The 15,621-nt window shown below is 40.4% G+C and overlaps 1 protein-coding gene across 1 annotated transcript; it reads left to right on the forward strand.

Moving 5' to 3' along the window:
- The first annotated feature begins 13,331 nt into the window (after nt 1-13,331).
- CLDN17 (claudin 17) lies at nt 13,332-14,820 on the forward strand. The gene has a single exon (XM_040484080.1). The coding sequence runs from the start codon at nt 13,537-13,539 to the stop codon at nt 14,194-14,196; it is 660 nt and encodes a 219-aa protein (XP_040340014.1). The 5' UTR covers nt 13,332-13,536; the 3' UTR covers nt 14,197-14,820.
- The last annotated feature ends 801 nt before the right edge of the window (nt 14,821-15,621 follow it).

Consider the following 15,621-nt stretch of genomic DNA (forward strand, 5'->3'; position numbering starts at 1 on the left):
TTATTCTATGTGTGATGGAAACACATAGGAAGAAGCAGGAGACACGATCTATGGAGAATAAAAAGAGACAAAATGGCAGCAGTAAGACTAATTAGAAAATAATTTCAGTAGTGTAGTAGGTTGGACCATGATGCTTGTGGTGAAGAAGGTGAGAAATAGTTAGACTTGGGATTGGAAAGTGAAACATGAAGAACCGCGATGGAAGGCATGTTGGATGTGGACCAAAGGGGTGAGTTAAGGATGCCTTGAAGGTGTTTGGTCTATGAAACTGGACATATAGAGATTATATTTACTGAGACAGGGAAGAAGTAATTTGGGAAAATTTGGGTGATCAAGAGTCTGGTCATGGACCAATTATGTTTGAGGTAGCAATTGGACCTCAATGTGGAGAAACGCCCAACAGGCTGTTAGACGGATGAGCCCAGAGTTCAAGGAAGTGGCACCAACTGGAGATAAAAATTTGAAGATGTTTTCAAGCCCCAGGCTGGATTAGGTCACAGAGAGTATGCCTGCAGAGGAAGAGGTATGGAGACCCAAGGTACTGGATGAGCCAAGCATAGGACAATTTGATATAATATGTACATTTTTTAATTTTTTTCCATTATTGTTATAACAAATTGCCACAAACTTGTGGTTTACACTTCACGGGTTTATTACCTTACAGTTCCAAAGGTAAGAGGTCCAAAACGGGTCCCACTGGATAAAATCAAGGTAGAAAGCCAGGGCTGGGTGTGTTAGAGAGGTTTTTGTTGCTGTTTTGTTTTGTGTTTTATAGAACCTCTATAAAGAGAATCTGTTTCTTTCCCTTTTCCAGCTTCTAGAAGTTGGCTCATGACCTCTGCTCTCCATCTTGAGAGGTAGTAACATCTGGCTGTTTTTTACGTGCTGCCATTCCTCTGACTCTTCTTCTACCTCCCACTTTTAAGAATCTTGAGGGGTGCCTGGGTGGTTCAGTCAGTTGAGCGTCCGGCTTCGGCTCAGGTCATGATCTCACGGTTTGTGAGTTCAAGCCCTGCGTTGGGCTCTGTGCTGACAGCTCAGAGCCTGGAGCCTGCTTCCAATTCTGTGTCTCCCTCTCTCTCTGCTCCTCCCCGGCTCGTGCTCTGTCTCTCTCTCTCTCTCTCTCTCTCTCAAAAATAAATAAACATTAAAAAAAATTAAGGATCTTCTTGATTACCATGAACCCATCCAGGTGATCCAGGATAATGTTCTGATCTTAAAATCATCTGCAATTATCTAAGTTCATCTATATATTTAACTCCTCTTTTCCATATAACTGAATATATTTATAAGTGGCAAGTATTAGTATATGAACATCTTTGGGGGGCCATTTATTGTCCTGCCTACATTAATAAAGCCAGCATGTGTTAAAAAATGAGAAAACAATGGTTTATTCCATAAAAGATGTGGATATAACTGGTTTTAAAATGTGAAAAAAAAAAGATTTAGAGTGAATTCCTCATCTCATCTCATATTAATTTAATGATCAATATATTAAAATTTCCTTGGAAAAATCAGAACCTTGTTGGGAATTGGAATAATTTATGGAAGAGCACACTGAGGATTTCAATAAAAGGATAAAGGAAAATAGTAACTGACTTGTGGCATATTAGCATTGTATGAAGTATGTACAACAAAGCAAAGCATAAGTAAGATTTAAAGGCAGGTAACAACCAAGACTATAAGTGCAGATTTCATAGTGTTATTTCTAACATATACAATTACTGTATACTTTTTTAAGTTTATTAGGATTTTTACGTCCTTATAAGCAAAGAAAAAATTGTAAATCCTTTAGAGGTCTTGCCAGCTATTTATTTAAAGTTTTTATTCAAAGTTCAGTTAGTTAACATACAGTGTAATATTAGTTTCAGGTGTACAATATAGTGATTCAATATTTCCATACAACAGCCAGTGCCCGTCACAACAAGTGCACCCCTCAATCCCCAACACCTATTTCTACCATGCCCCTACCCACCTCCTCTCTGGTAACCATTAGTTTGTTCCTTAGAGTTAAGAGTCTGTTTCTTGGATTGCCTTTCTCTCTCTTTTCTTATCCCTTTGCTCATTTGTGTTGTTTCTTAGATTCCACATATCGGTGAACTCATATGGTATTTGTCTTTCTCTGACTTATTTCTCTTAGCTAAATACTCTCCAGTTCCATCCATGTCATGGCAAATGGCCAGATTTCATTCTTTTTGATGGCTGAGTAACTCCATTATATGTATGTGTGTATATATAATATATATCTTTATCCATTCATCAGCCAGAGGACACTTGGGCTCTTTCCATAATTTGTCTATGGTAGGTAATGCTGCTATAAACATTGGGGTGCGTGTATCCCTCTGAATTAGTATTTTTGTATTCTTTTGGAAAATACATGACAGTGAAATTGCTGGGTCATAGGGTAGTTCTATTTTTTAACTTTTTGAGGAACCTCTATACTGTTTTCCTGAGTGGCCACACCAATTTGCGTTCCTACCAACAGAGTAGGAGGGTTCCCCTTTCTCCACATTCTTGCCAACACCTGCTGTTTCTTGTGTTGATTTTAGCCATTCTTCAGGTGTGGAAATAATTTTTAAAACATACCTACCAAAAGAAAAAATGATCAAAGAAGATACATAGATCATTGGCAAATTTTTTTTAAGATCCTGAAAATAAATGAAACATAGTAATTTAGTCACACTAGTAATCACAGAAATGTGAAGTCTAACAATCACAAAATACTGTGCTTCACCTATTAAGTTGGATTTTTTTGTTATGATAACCTAGTGATGGTAAATAAACAGAGTAATAAGAGCTCAACATGGGAAGTAGGTGGGAATAACTCTACAGTAGAGAAATCTGACAAATCCTACGCCAGACAGATGAACAAGGTCAACACAGTCATAAATAGTATAAATAGCACTTTCGATATTATGTGATGAAATGACACTTTACCACTGTGATCTTCTTCCCCCAATCCTGTAACCTGTCTAATCATGAGAAGTTCCAGTAGAAAATCACCCTACAAAGTAACAGAGCAGCACTCTGCAAATATGAGGCAAGTTTGAGAAACTGTCACAGCCAAGTGCAGCCTAAGGAAACAACACAACTAAAGGTAAGGTGGTGTCTTGAATGGGATCTTGGAACAGAGAAAAGATTCTAGCTGAAAATCTGAAAATCTAGGAAAATTTGAAAAAGCTAGGAACTTCAGTTAATAACCATGAGTCGATATTGCTTTATTAATGGTGACAAGTATATAACTAACATACCAATGATGATGCCCATAATAAGGGAAACTAGGTGTGAGAAATAAAAACTCTGTATTAGCTTCTTAAATTTTTCTAAACCTGAAACTCTTCTAAAAAAATAAGGTCTTTGTAAAATATAACAAAATGGACTATTTTGTTTATCTGAAAGACTGTCATAAAAATAATTATTCAAAATTTTTTTAACATTTATTTAGAAAGACAGAGTGCGAGTGGGGGAGGGGCAGAAATAGAGGGAGATACAGAACCGGAAGCAGGCTCCAGGCTCTGAGCTGTCAGCACAGAGTCTGACTCGGGGCTTGAACCTACCAACAGTGAGATCATGACCTGAGCTGAAGTTGGATGCTTAACGGACTGAGCCACTCAGGTGCCCAAAAAAATAATCATGAAATGAATATACACTAAAACCTTGGATCGCAAGTAACTTGTTCTGCAAGTGTTCTGCAAGACCAGCAAACATTTCTAATACATTTTAACTTGACAAATGAGCAATGTCTTGCAATACGAGTAGTACATAACTCTGAATGTCACAGGATCACAAGTGATCCAATGGTTCTTGCTATTTGCTTTGATATACAAGTGCTTTGGATTACAAGCATATTTCTGAAATGAAGTATGCTCACAAACCAAGGTTTTACTGTATTTTGATCAAATTTTGATTATAAAATTAGTATACAGAAAACTTATTTACTACATACAGTAAGTTAACCAATTTATGTTGATTATTTTATTTAATCCATATAAACCAGAGAGAAAAGTGAGGTTCAGAAAGGTATGTTGGCATTCTTTAAACTGATATCCATAGCAACCTGAGAGTCTCAAAAATATGTAGGGACACATCTGCTCACTGAGAGTTTTTAGTCATGTTGGATTATCTGGATGATGATTATACTTGCCTTCTGCCCTATGATTGACCCAAGTAATTATTTAACGTGAAAATATTAAACATGTAATGTGCTTGATATGTATCTGACTTCTTTCAGGCTGGCTTGTCCAAATTTTAATTTTTTTTAACATTTTTATTTATTTTTGAGAGACAGAGAGAGACAGAGCACGAGTGGGGGAGGGGCAGAGAGAGAGGGAGACAGGGAATCAGAAACAGGCTCCAGGCTCCGAGCTGTCAGCACAGAGCCCGATGCCGAGCTCGAACCCACAAACCATGTGATCATGAACTGAGCAGAAGTCAGATGCTCACCCGACTGAGCCACCCAGGCACCCCTGGCTTGTCCAAATTTTAAAGTAAGGATATTTGGTCTGCATAACCTAGTTACTGTTCGAATTATTTTTATTGTTTGTACAGATATCATTGCGATGTGAGAGTTTTCAATTTAAAGAAGTTCAAAATTAGCCTTTAGTTTGTTAACTCATATAATAAACGGAGACATTGGTTTGCCTTCATGGAAATGACATTGCACACTGACAATTTTTTTAAGCACAGGTTAAATGTAGTCACGGCATACTGTACATATGTAAGGCTCAGACCACAAAGCTAGCTAGTGGGATATTGAATCCTTAAAACACAGAGACACTCAGGCAATATCAAGTGAAAAACTTGCTAAGCTTTTCTCATATTTGTATCAGATGATATGAACAGATCTAGTTTTGTATAGCTCATAGTAAGTATAGGAGTAAAGATGTAATAAAGAACAGTACATTTTAATTTGCTGGTATTTTACTTATGGGCAGGCTCTCAGATGTTTTGGCTTATCAAAATATTGGATCAATTGAAGAACAGTTTCATTGTGAAAATGAAAAAAAAAACCTGACAGTGATAAATGAATGTTTCAAATCATGGCGCATCACACTCTAAATCCAACAAATAGAAAATGACTTGTGGAGTACAAATTATAAAAGTATACCCTCTGCTAGTAAATCTAACCACCGAAATTTAGTTTTAAAGATTCAATGATATCTACCAAATCAAAGTAACACTGATAATTTAAATGTTATCAGTTGTGCAGTTTTGTTTGTATTTAATTTGTTGATTATTTGGGTTTTATGTTGTTTTGTAAGAGCCATAAGCATAAAATTTCATACCCTGTATTATGTCTGAACATAACCGAAATAATATGATAGAAACGGTTTTTGAAAACTTGTTCTTCAAAGGTATTCGAACATAATTCACAGTTGAGAAGCACTATACAAATACTCCAGTTGAGGTGTTTTCAATGATAATGGGTAAGCATGCCCTCACTTGCTGTTTTAAAAAAATAACATTGCCTAATTGCACAAAGATAAGCGCAATAAATCCATCATTTTTATTTCAAAGCTTTTCACCACCTACTCACATAAGATAGAGTTTAACTAGAAATATAAAATATTTACACTCAAGATTCTTGTCAAGAAGGATAACCTCTGATTCACTCTCGAGTCTCAAAAGCTCTACGGAGAGAAATAATATGAATGCAAAATTACCTTAAGGATATACAACCCATCCATTCATATAGATCAGCGCCTCTCAGTCCCAGCTGAAGACTCAACTCACCGAAGACACATACAAAATACTGATGCCTGGGTCCTCTCTTGAGCTATTCTGGTTTAATGGGTTTGATGGGAGACCTGATATGTATAATAACTTCTCTCCTAGGATTCTAATTAAAAGCCAAAACCGAGAACCACTGAAACAGAAACTCTAAAGCAGTGCTTCTCATACAGTCTGCAAGCTGGTATGACAGAGGGTGTTTTCACAATCCTGACGCCACTATCACAAAACATAACATAAACAAAAATTCTGAAGCCACAGCCCCGCCCCCAGGCTCCGGGTTTGATGGGATTGGGGTGGGGCCCCTGCACTGGGATTGTTTCAAAGCTCCCCCGGGGTGATTCTAATGTGCACTCGGGCTGAGAACCACTGATCTAAGACCTGAACGCCTGGAGCACATCATTTAGGCTCCTGTAAAAGAACACCTGGGCAAATTTGTCTACTCTATTTACTGTAAGGATGTTGTTCATTGTATTCCACGGTGAAAGAAGTTCTTTCTGGTGTCAGAAGCAAAAAGAATTATGTAACCCTTAAAGACATGTCTCTCTTTTTATTCATGGACATTGCGTGACTGCTAAAACACTCCAAGGCAAGTTCGTGGCCAAGGCTTAGCAAACGTGGTACCTATTTTGTGGACAAACTTCATGCATTTTTATCTTCTATATTCTACTCTTGTTTTACCCTGTCCCCCAAATTCTCATTTGCTTTTCATTAATCACAAGCCTCCTTGTTTTGTTTTCTATTTTGGCAAGTCGTCTTCAATTATTTCTGCAGCCATATGCGATAGAAAAAAAATAAAGGAGAGAAGGAAAAGGGAGAGAGGAAGATAAATCCAAAGGTTTCTCTAGCATATTCTCAACTGTGTGCAGAAGCAAAACCACATACACTGAATACAGGCTTTCATTACCTGGAGCGAACTCAGATTTCCCTGATTGGTTTCACACCAAAGGTCCATATAAATACTGACACGTAAGTAGCCTTAAGACGATTGAGTTTCTTTTAATTTTTTTTAATGTTTATTTATTTTTGAGAAAGAGAGAGAGCTCTCACACCTGCGAGCGGCAGAGAGAGAGGGAGACAGAATTTGAAGCAGGCTCCGCACTGCCTGAGCAAAGCCCAATGTGGGGCTCGAACTCAGGAACTGAACTGTGAGATCATGACCTGAGCCAAAGTCAGATGCTCAACCGACTGAGCCACCCAGGTGCCCCAAGACAGTTGAAATTTGAGGTAGTAATGCAAGATAATGGGTTAAATTCAATTTACTAGCTGGTGGTATTAAGCCTAATTTCGTTGGTTTTTAGATTACTCCCAAATGCATTCCTGGAATAGAAGCCATTTAAAAAACCTACCAAATGAGGTGTTTAAATCGTGACTTAGTATATTTCATCATATGAATCCAGGCTTTAACTCTGTAGAGAAGTATTCAAACTGTGAATTTATAATTTAAGAAGATATAATTAAGTATTGATCCTCAAGTTAGAGGACAGCCTAAGTAAATGAAACATTGTATTCATTCATTCATTCCTTATTCATTCCAACAATATTTCTTGAGCAGACAACTACTGGTGCGCTCTGCGTCAGGCTCTCTGCTGGGCGCTGGGAATCTAATGGTAAGCAAATTTGACAATGTCTCTGTTCGAATAGAATCTATGCTCTAGAAGGGAACAGACTTAAATGGAAATGCATATTTGTTGAGAATCGGTGGAAAATGCTCCAGTTCTATGAAAGACTAAAACAATGGCAGGGGTGGGGAATGATATGATCCAACTCAGAACAGGTTTCTCTTGTGACTACATTTGGATCCAAATCTGAAGGAGAATGAACGATTATTAGATGGGCAGGGTTACACAGGTCAGGGGAATGTTGGAAGGTGCTTTGGGTAGAGAGAACAGCATTATTCCTGAATCAGTAATAGGGTAGGAGCCCGTCTCTGTATGTGTGTATTCATTCATTTACCTCCATATAGTTTCAAATCAATCTCATAGACATCCAGTTAAAACTTTTCCAACTCATTTGTACTTGTTAGAACTTGCCCTGAGCACTGAGGGGGACAAGACATCATCTTTCAAAACAGACACACAGTAAGTTAGGAGAATGCCTGAACATTTTCAGGTGTGTAACTCCTGAAAAGGGAGAAAAGTAAGGCCAGACAACGATGCTTTGAGTGTCCTAAGTTTTTCATTCTGATGTTACACGTCCACCCCTGTTCACTTCAAGCGGAGGCGGCAGGTGAAGCTCTGACATATTTTTACAAGAAGTCAAAAGTCCCTCAACCTAACTTCGATTCTCTAAGACCCCAGAACAAGTCCCAGGACGACAAGATGATAGAGTGAGTCAGCAGTCTGTGTGGCCAGATTGCTCTCCCCGATCGTGATCTGATCATAATTTGTCGACAGGATGGAGGTTGTAGATTCTTACATACGTGTACAGCCCAGACTGTCCCTGTGAGCTGCAAAATATCTAATTCTTTACATCCTCTACCGGGATGGCTCACAGCCGACTCGGGCTCTATGTCTGAAATGTAATTCTTGATCTATTTCTAAGAGGTCACTCACCCTTCAAGGGTCTGTCACCTCAATACACGCACCCCTGGTACAATGACGCTCCTGTCAGTGGAGACAGTCACCCGTGACTCGTTTCCCACGTCCAGGCCGTCGGCCACCCTCACCAGCTACAACTCCGGTGCATGGTGCAAATCCAGCCACTCTCCTGCATCTCCTGTACGCTGACCGCTTCCCTCCTGTTCCAGTTGGATGATCGCAATAAACTTCTAACTGGTTTCTTCCTATTCTATTTTGCGCCTTTCCAGTCCTTTCCTTCAGAATATCGATCTGTTGTGGTTTGGGGGTTTGCTTTTGCTTGTAGCACAAACTCGATCGTGTCAGTTCCACGTTTGAAATCTTTCACTGGCTTTGCGTTGATCTCAAGAGAACATTGTTCACAAGAGCCCACACATCTGGACTTTGCACTAGTAGCTTCGTCTGTCCCTTACTGCAGGCCCCATGTCCCTTGTGTTTGAAGCCTTCCATCTGCATTAGCCCCAAGTTGTCTTCACCCACAGGGCTTTCACTCACTGTCTCCCATGCCCGGGATGCTCGTTACCTGATGATCTAATTCCTACTCAAGCCTCAGGTTATAGCTTAAATATTGTTTTGTTAGAGAGCCTTTTCTTTACCTCGTAATTAAAATTACGGTCTCATCTGTTTATACTCTCATTGTACCTTATTTTTTCTATACTCTGATTTTACCCACAGCTGTGTCTCATTTTGTACTTAGGTATTTTTTTTTTGCAATTGCTTGTTTATTATTTACTACTCTCACTCAAACAAGGTCTGTGAGGGCATGGAATGGAGTCAGGGTCAGAAGAGAAGTTTTATTTATTTATTTTTATTTATTCATTTTTTAAAAGGAAGCCTTTTTATTTTTAATGTTTTATTTATTTTTGAGAGAGAGAGAGAGACAGAGTGCAAGTGGGGGAAGGGCAGAGAGAGAGGGAGACACAGAATCGGAAGCAGGCTCCAGGCTCTGAGCTGTCAGCACAGAGCCCGACGCGGAGCTTGAACCCATGAACCGGGGCTCGAACCCACGAACCATGAAGTCATGACCTGAGCCGAAGTCGGACGCTTAACCAACTGAGCTACCCAGGCGCCCCAGAAGATGAGTTTTAAAGCTGAGCACGGGCCAGTCCAAGGATGGGTCTTTTGCATCATGCTAAGGTGTTTGAATTTTGTATTGGAGGAAGAGGAGAACTTTTAAAAGAATTTAAGTAAGGTGGTGGCTTGCTCAGAATTTGATTCGGGAACCTCTGTGTGGTCCCCAGTGAAGTATGGATGAAAAAAGAGTTAAGACCAGAGGCAAGGACACTGGAAAAGACATCACTGGATTGATTCGGGTGAGAGAGCTTGAGGTGAAACTAAGCACAACAGTGTTACCACAAAACTATTTTCTGATGTTAAAGATTTTATTTTTAAGTAATCTCTGCACCCAACATGGGGCTCAAACTCACAACCCCAAGAGCGAGAGTCATCTGCTGTACGTATTGAGTCAGCTAGGTGCCCCATAAAACAAGAAATATTTTCAATAAGTTAGAATATGGTGTTGATCAATAGTTGGGTTTCCTTCAAAGCAATCTCTGAGGCGGAGGTTAGGGTACATTGTTTTTTACTACGAAGTAGTTTTGGGATCAACACCTGAGGAAAAGAAGGGAAGGAAGAGGAGTGGGGGAAAGGAGGGAAGCTTAAGGGGAGGTGCAGAACCAGGTGATGGCTAAGGCATCAAGCCAAGACTGAAACAAGTCCCTCTTCAAAATAGAAACACTTTACCGCCTCAATTAGAAGATGATGGCTTCTTTGGGCCTCTACAGAAAAGCCAGTGAGGCAGGGTATGAAAGTGTTATTTGAAGACAGGAGTAAGAATGCCCAGGAAGGGGGTGCCTGGGTGGCTCTGTTGGCTGAGCATCTGACTTCAGCTCAGGCCGCCATGATCTCACAGTTTGTGAGTTTGAGCCCCACATCTGGCTCACTGTCGTCAGCATGGAGCTCACCTCAGATCCTCTATCCCCCCCGTCTCTGTTCCTCCCCGATTCATGCTCTCTCCCTCTTTCTCTGTCAAAAATGAATTACAAAAAAACAAAACAAAACAAAACAAAAAAAACAACAAAAAAAAAAAAAAAAAAAAAAGAATGCCCAGGAAGTCTGTCACATTTCTAGCAAACTTCCATGTTGGAGCAGTAGAAAATATAAGTGGATTACAAGAGTCATGTGGATAAATTGCAGGGAACACATTTCTGGCAAAATGAAGTTTTAATATGGAAGAGAATCGAGTATATTTATATTCTAAAGGACAACGCAGAGAGAAGAAGAGGGTGTAGATACAATGAAGGGAGGGAATTATCAATGGAACAGGAGCCCCCGAGGAGGAAGATGCGGTTAAGATTCCCAGAAAGTTGGAGAGGAAAACAATATCTCCCTTTCAACGTAAAGGAAGAAAGTAAAGCTGATGTTGAGAATCGGCTTTGCCTGTGAGGAGCCAAAAACAAAAGCTCCTACATTATTTATGTTTCTTAGATTATACCTATAATCAGGATGTACCTCCACATTCTAAGTAAACATATGCTCTCACTTGCATTTATTTGTAATACAGACCAGATGTTTTACCTGAAGGAAAAAAAAAATCAAACAATTAGAAAAGAACAGTAAGTTGGAAACTTCTAGGACAAAATGAAGATAGGGTTTAAAGTGAGGTAGAATGAGGAAGAGGAAATAGAACACAGAAGACAAGGTGGAAGCGAGACAAGTCAGAATAATGTTGGCAAATCCCTTCAGGGTGGGAAGAAACGTGTGTCTCAGTAACCTTGAACAAAGGCAGAGAAAACCCTGCCTTCTGAGCTGGTGTTAGGAAACTCTGAACTACACAGAAGTTATGTTTCCTTAATGATTCACATTCCTTAAAGAGGGAGTTCTCACTTGATCTAGAATGGTACTAATACAGCAATAGCAACAAAACAGAGATATGATTGATACATAATAGCTAGAGAGACCACCCATCTTAAAAACTCAAGTTTCCATAGTTCCTAATTCAATTAATGGGCTCTTTAAATTTGGATGGTATTGGACCTGCCATTGGCTCTTGGGCTGTGGTTGACTGAGAGGGAGGACCTGTGGCAAATTGCAACGTCTCCCAGTTGGAATACGCATGGTGTGCTCATTTTCAAGCAGGTTTCATCCTTGAGATGGAATCGTTGCAGTAGGATGTGAACGGAAAGGGGAAAGGTCCAGGCTTCCCACATTAAGCATCATGGTCCTTGGACAGCGGCCGGGAAGTGATGCTCAAGGATGAAATATTGATTCCTGAACTTTGAAACAGTCTCAATGGAATTCTACTTGCTTTGAAAACAATTTGTGAAACTACTGACAGGTAGTATTAAATTTCAGGTTCAGTCCCATTCATCTGGAAAAACTTGAAAACATCTCTCCCCTCCCCCTTTTGACTCAGTCAGAGAGGTAAGTATAGCAAGATAGAGATTGGATGAATTTCTAGATCATTTCCACATAGCTAGCCTAGCCACACACTCTGAAGACCTCACATTCTGCATCTTGCAAACAAGGGACTTAAACCTGTTATAACTTGGAAGACACCTTCCATCTCTAAGAACTTTCCCATTACCTGAATTTAAGTAATTGCACAGATAATCCAAAGGGCCACTTTTATATTGTTCCATAAAAATGGAGTATACATTTTTGGCTTTGATCAATGTGATATATTTCAAGCTTCCATTGAAGGAAAAAAAAAAAAAAAAAGATAATCGGGGCACCTGGGTGGTTCAGTAGGTTAAGCGTCCAATTCGGCTTAGATCGTGATCTCATAGTTCATGGGTTCGAGCCCCGCATTGGGCTCCGTGCATTGGGTTCTGGAGCCTGTTTTGGGTTCTGTGTCTCCCTCTCTCTCTTCCTTTTCCTGGCTCTCACTCTCTCTCTCTCTTTCTCTCTCAAAATAAATAAACATTAAAAAAAATTAAAAAACAAAAACAAAAACCGCTAGGAATGCCTGGGTGGCTCAGTCGGTTAAACATCTAACTTCTGCTCAGGTTATGATCTCCTGGCTTGTGAGTTTGAGCCCTGATGTGAGCTCTGTGCTGACAGCTCAGAGCTCGGAGCCTGCTTCCAATTCTGCATTTCCCTCTCTCTTTGCCCCTCTCCTGCTCATTCTCTTTCTCTGTCTCAAAAATAAATAAACATAAAAATTTTTTTTTAATTTTTTTTAAATGTTTATTTATTTTTGAGACAGAGAGAGACAGAGCATGAATGGGGGGGGGGCAGAGAGAGGGAGACACAGAATTGGAAGCAGGCTCCAGGCTCTGGGCCATCAGCCCAGAGCCCGACGCGGAGCTCGAACCCACGGACAGTGAGATCATGACCTGAGCCGAAGTCAGACGCTTAACCGACTGAGCCACCCAGGCGCCCCAAACATAAAAAATTTTTTAAAAACCAGCTAATCAAAGTTTATATATGAAACATTCCACCAGAGAGGAAGTGTTACTTAACAGATATTATAACAAGTACCAGTAAATTCAATTATAGGGACTGCTTATCTCTGTTCTTCTTTCTGATCTTAAGAATAAACCAAATTCTGAATTTTTTTGCATAGGACTTCTCCTTTTTTATAAAGTATCAGAGGTTTTAGTAGAAGTCTTGAAACTAACTGGTACACATTTTTCCACATTCAGAGGTCTTGATTAAACCCAGAACTGACTAACCGTATTAAAGACGAGTGGCTTAGATTAGAAAAAAGTAATAGATCATCTACACCGCAAAGTGTTCTTCAATTGCTCCCCAAAGAACTGGTAAGGTTTTCGCGTGGTCTCCAGTTGTGACTTAACTTAGATGCTTACGCTTTTTTCTCAGAGCGATTTTTTCCAGCAGGAAGTCTTCAGCTCTGTAATTAGCAATCCACAATGGAAGCTTTGACACTTAATTACAACATTGCTAAGACAATAATAATAAAAGGAAGACCGAAGTTGAATGCAGTATTTCTGGACACACCTCTGGCTACCTTCTTATTGGCTGGGAAACAATTATATATGACTAGTAAATAATCCATATCGAAATGAATGCCTGTGTACAAAGGCAGGTACTTCTAGTTAGGCCAAGTTCAGTCGCTGGTGCTGCTTTCAACTAAAACATTATGGGCAGGGACACTGGAGAACATCATCAGAGACTGCTGTAGACTCAAAGAGGCCTCCTCCACGTTCTGGATCTCCAGCAGCTTCTACCATTCCAGGCTGGATCGCTCTTCAAAGCAGAGGCGATGGCATTCTATCCCCTGCAGATTGCTGGTCTGGTTCTTGGCTTCCTTGGCATGGTCGGAACTCTTGCCACAACCCTCCTGCCCCAGTGGAGGGTATCGGCTTTCGTTGGCAGCAACATCATCGTTTTTGAAAGGCTCTGGGAAGGGCTCTGGATGAACTGCGTCCGACAAGCCAAGGTCCGGCTGCAGTGCAAGTTCTACAGCTCTTTGTTGGCTCTCCCACCTGTCCTAGAGGCAGCCAGGGCCCTCATGTGTGTCGCCGTCGCTCTCTCGCTCATCGCTCTGCTTCTTGGCATCTGCGGCATGAAGCACATCCGGTGCACGGGCTCCAACGAGAGGGCCAAAGCGTACCTTCTGGGGACCTCCGGGGCCCTCTTCATCCTGACCGGCATCTTCGTTCTGATTCCTGTGTGCTGGACGGCCAACATCATCATCAGGGATTTCTACGACCCAGCCATCCATGTGGGGCAGAAACGAGAACTGGGAGCAGCCCTCTTCCTCGGCTGGGCCAGCACCGCCATCGTCTTCATCGGAGGTGGCTTGCTCTGCGGGTTCTGCTGTTGCAACAGAAAGAAGCCGAGACACCGATACCCAGCCCCGGGATACTGCGTGCCCCACGCGGAGAAGCGGAGGAACGTGACCTCCACCAGCTATGTCTAGCACCTGCTTTGGGCTCCAACTGTGGATTCCAGTCAGAGGTTTTTATAGAGCCCTGCTAGACGCTGTAAGTACGTCGGGCGTGAGAACTGGCCTTATGGCTTCATTTCAATGGAGAGGAAAGTATAAACGGTAGATAGATCGTACTTGGTCACCCGTGGTAGGAATAGAAATGGCTTACTTTGGACATTCTAACTCCGTCTGTATTAAATGCGTTTACTATTATGAGACACAAATGATCCCCGTTCCAATTTGTGGAGTCGAAAATCGAGTATATCCACAACCTTAGTATAATGATAACTACTGTTTTTTTGTTTTGTTTTGTTTTGTTTTGTTTTTTTGACAATCATGGAGCATCTGCTAGGAAATGCAAATTTTATTGCAATTGATAACGCACACCAGTAAAAAAATACTCTAAACCATAACCTAAGTTAATTTTCCTCCACATTATTTCTTAGACTAATACAGCAACAACTGAAATGTGGACTTTCCTTTTTTAAACAATTAATCTGAAAAATAGTAGATCTGAAATACGGATATTTTTAAATGCTTATTTATTTTTGAGAGAGAGAAAGAGCATGAGCAGAGGACAGGTGGAGAGAGAGGGAGACATAGAATCTGAAGGAGGCTCCAGGCTCTGAGCCTAATGCTCCAACCCATGAACTGTGGGATCATGACCTGAGCTGAAGCGGGATGCTTAACCGACTGAGCTACCCTGGCACCCCTCCAATAAAGATTTTTAATTGAATTTATCAAAATATGGAAATGCCCATCCAATGAAAAGATATGTTATTCCCTTAGGAAACTCAAATGCACTGGCAATTAGACACTTTCAGGGGAAAAAGAGGGGCTCTGATTTCTCTTAGGAAATTTATGAAGATGATGTTAAAGCACCTAATTTATACAGTTAGGCTTGCCTGGAATTACATATCCAAAGGAAAATAATTTATAAATGAGAAGTAATATGTTCTATAACCTCTGATTTGTGCCTACAGCAAACAGAAGTATCTATCTTGATAAAGTACATCAGTACAAGAGTATGAGCACTCAACTGTCATCAAGAGGAAATACGGTCCTAATTAGGGAACTGAGGTTTGGGTGTTGAAGGGAATGGTTTCTGTTCCTTGTTTTATTCTTTAGTCATTGTTCAGGTCTGCACACGCAAAGTAAAATGAAGAATTAAGGTAATGATTCAGGCAATTAGTCAGGCTAAAATAAGTACCTCCATTTTATTCTCTAATAAATAAATAGGGATGGTTAAGGCATCGTGTTTTGCTTGAATTATGTATATTATTTTCTCAATTCTTTACTCCTCATGCATTTAACATGCACATTTAATATGCCGATATGGTTAAAAGTATGTGAGGGGGGCGGAGAGGAATGGGTATATAAGTGTTTGTGGGGCAAGACCACTCCTATGGCTTGCTT

This window comes from Herpailurus yagouaroundi, unplaced genomic scaffold (genome assembly GCF_014898765.1).
Source record: "Herpailurus yagouaroundi ecotype Mexico unplaced genomic scaffold, PumYag 162, whole genome shotgun sequence".
Classification (NCBI taxonomy): domain Eukaryota; kingdom Metazoa; phylum Chordata; class Mammalia; order Carnivora; family Felidae; genus Herpailurus; species Herpailurus yagouaroundi.

Excerpts from the sequence above, each read along its gene's own strand:
- CLDN17 (XM_040484080.1), top strand. The coding sequence starts at position 13,537 with ATGGCATTCTATCCCCTGCAGATTGCTGGTCTGGTTCTTGGCTTCCTT.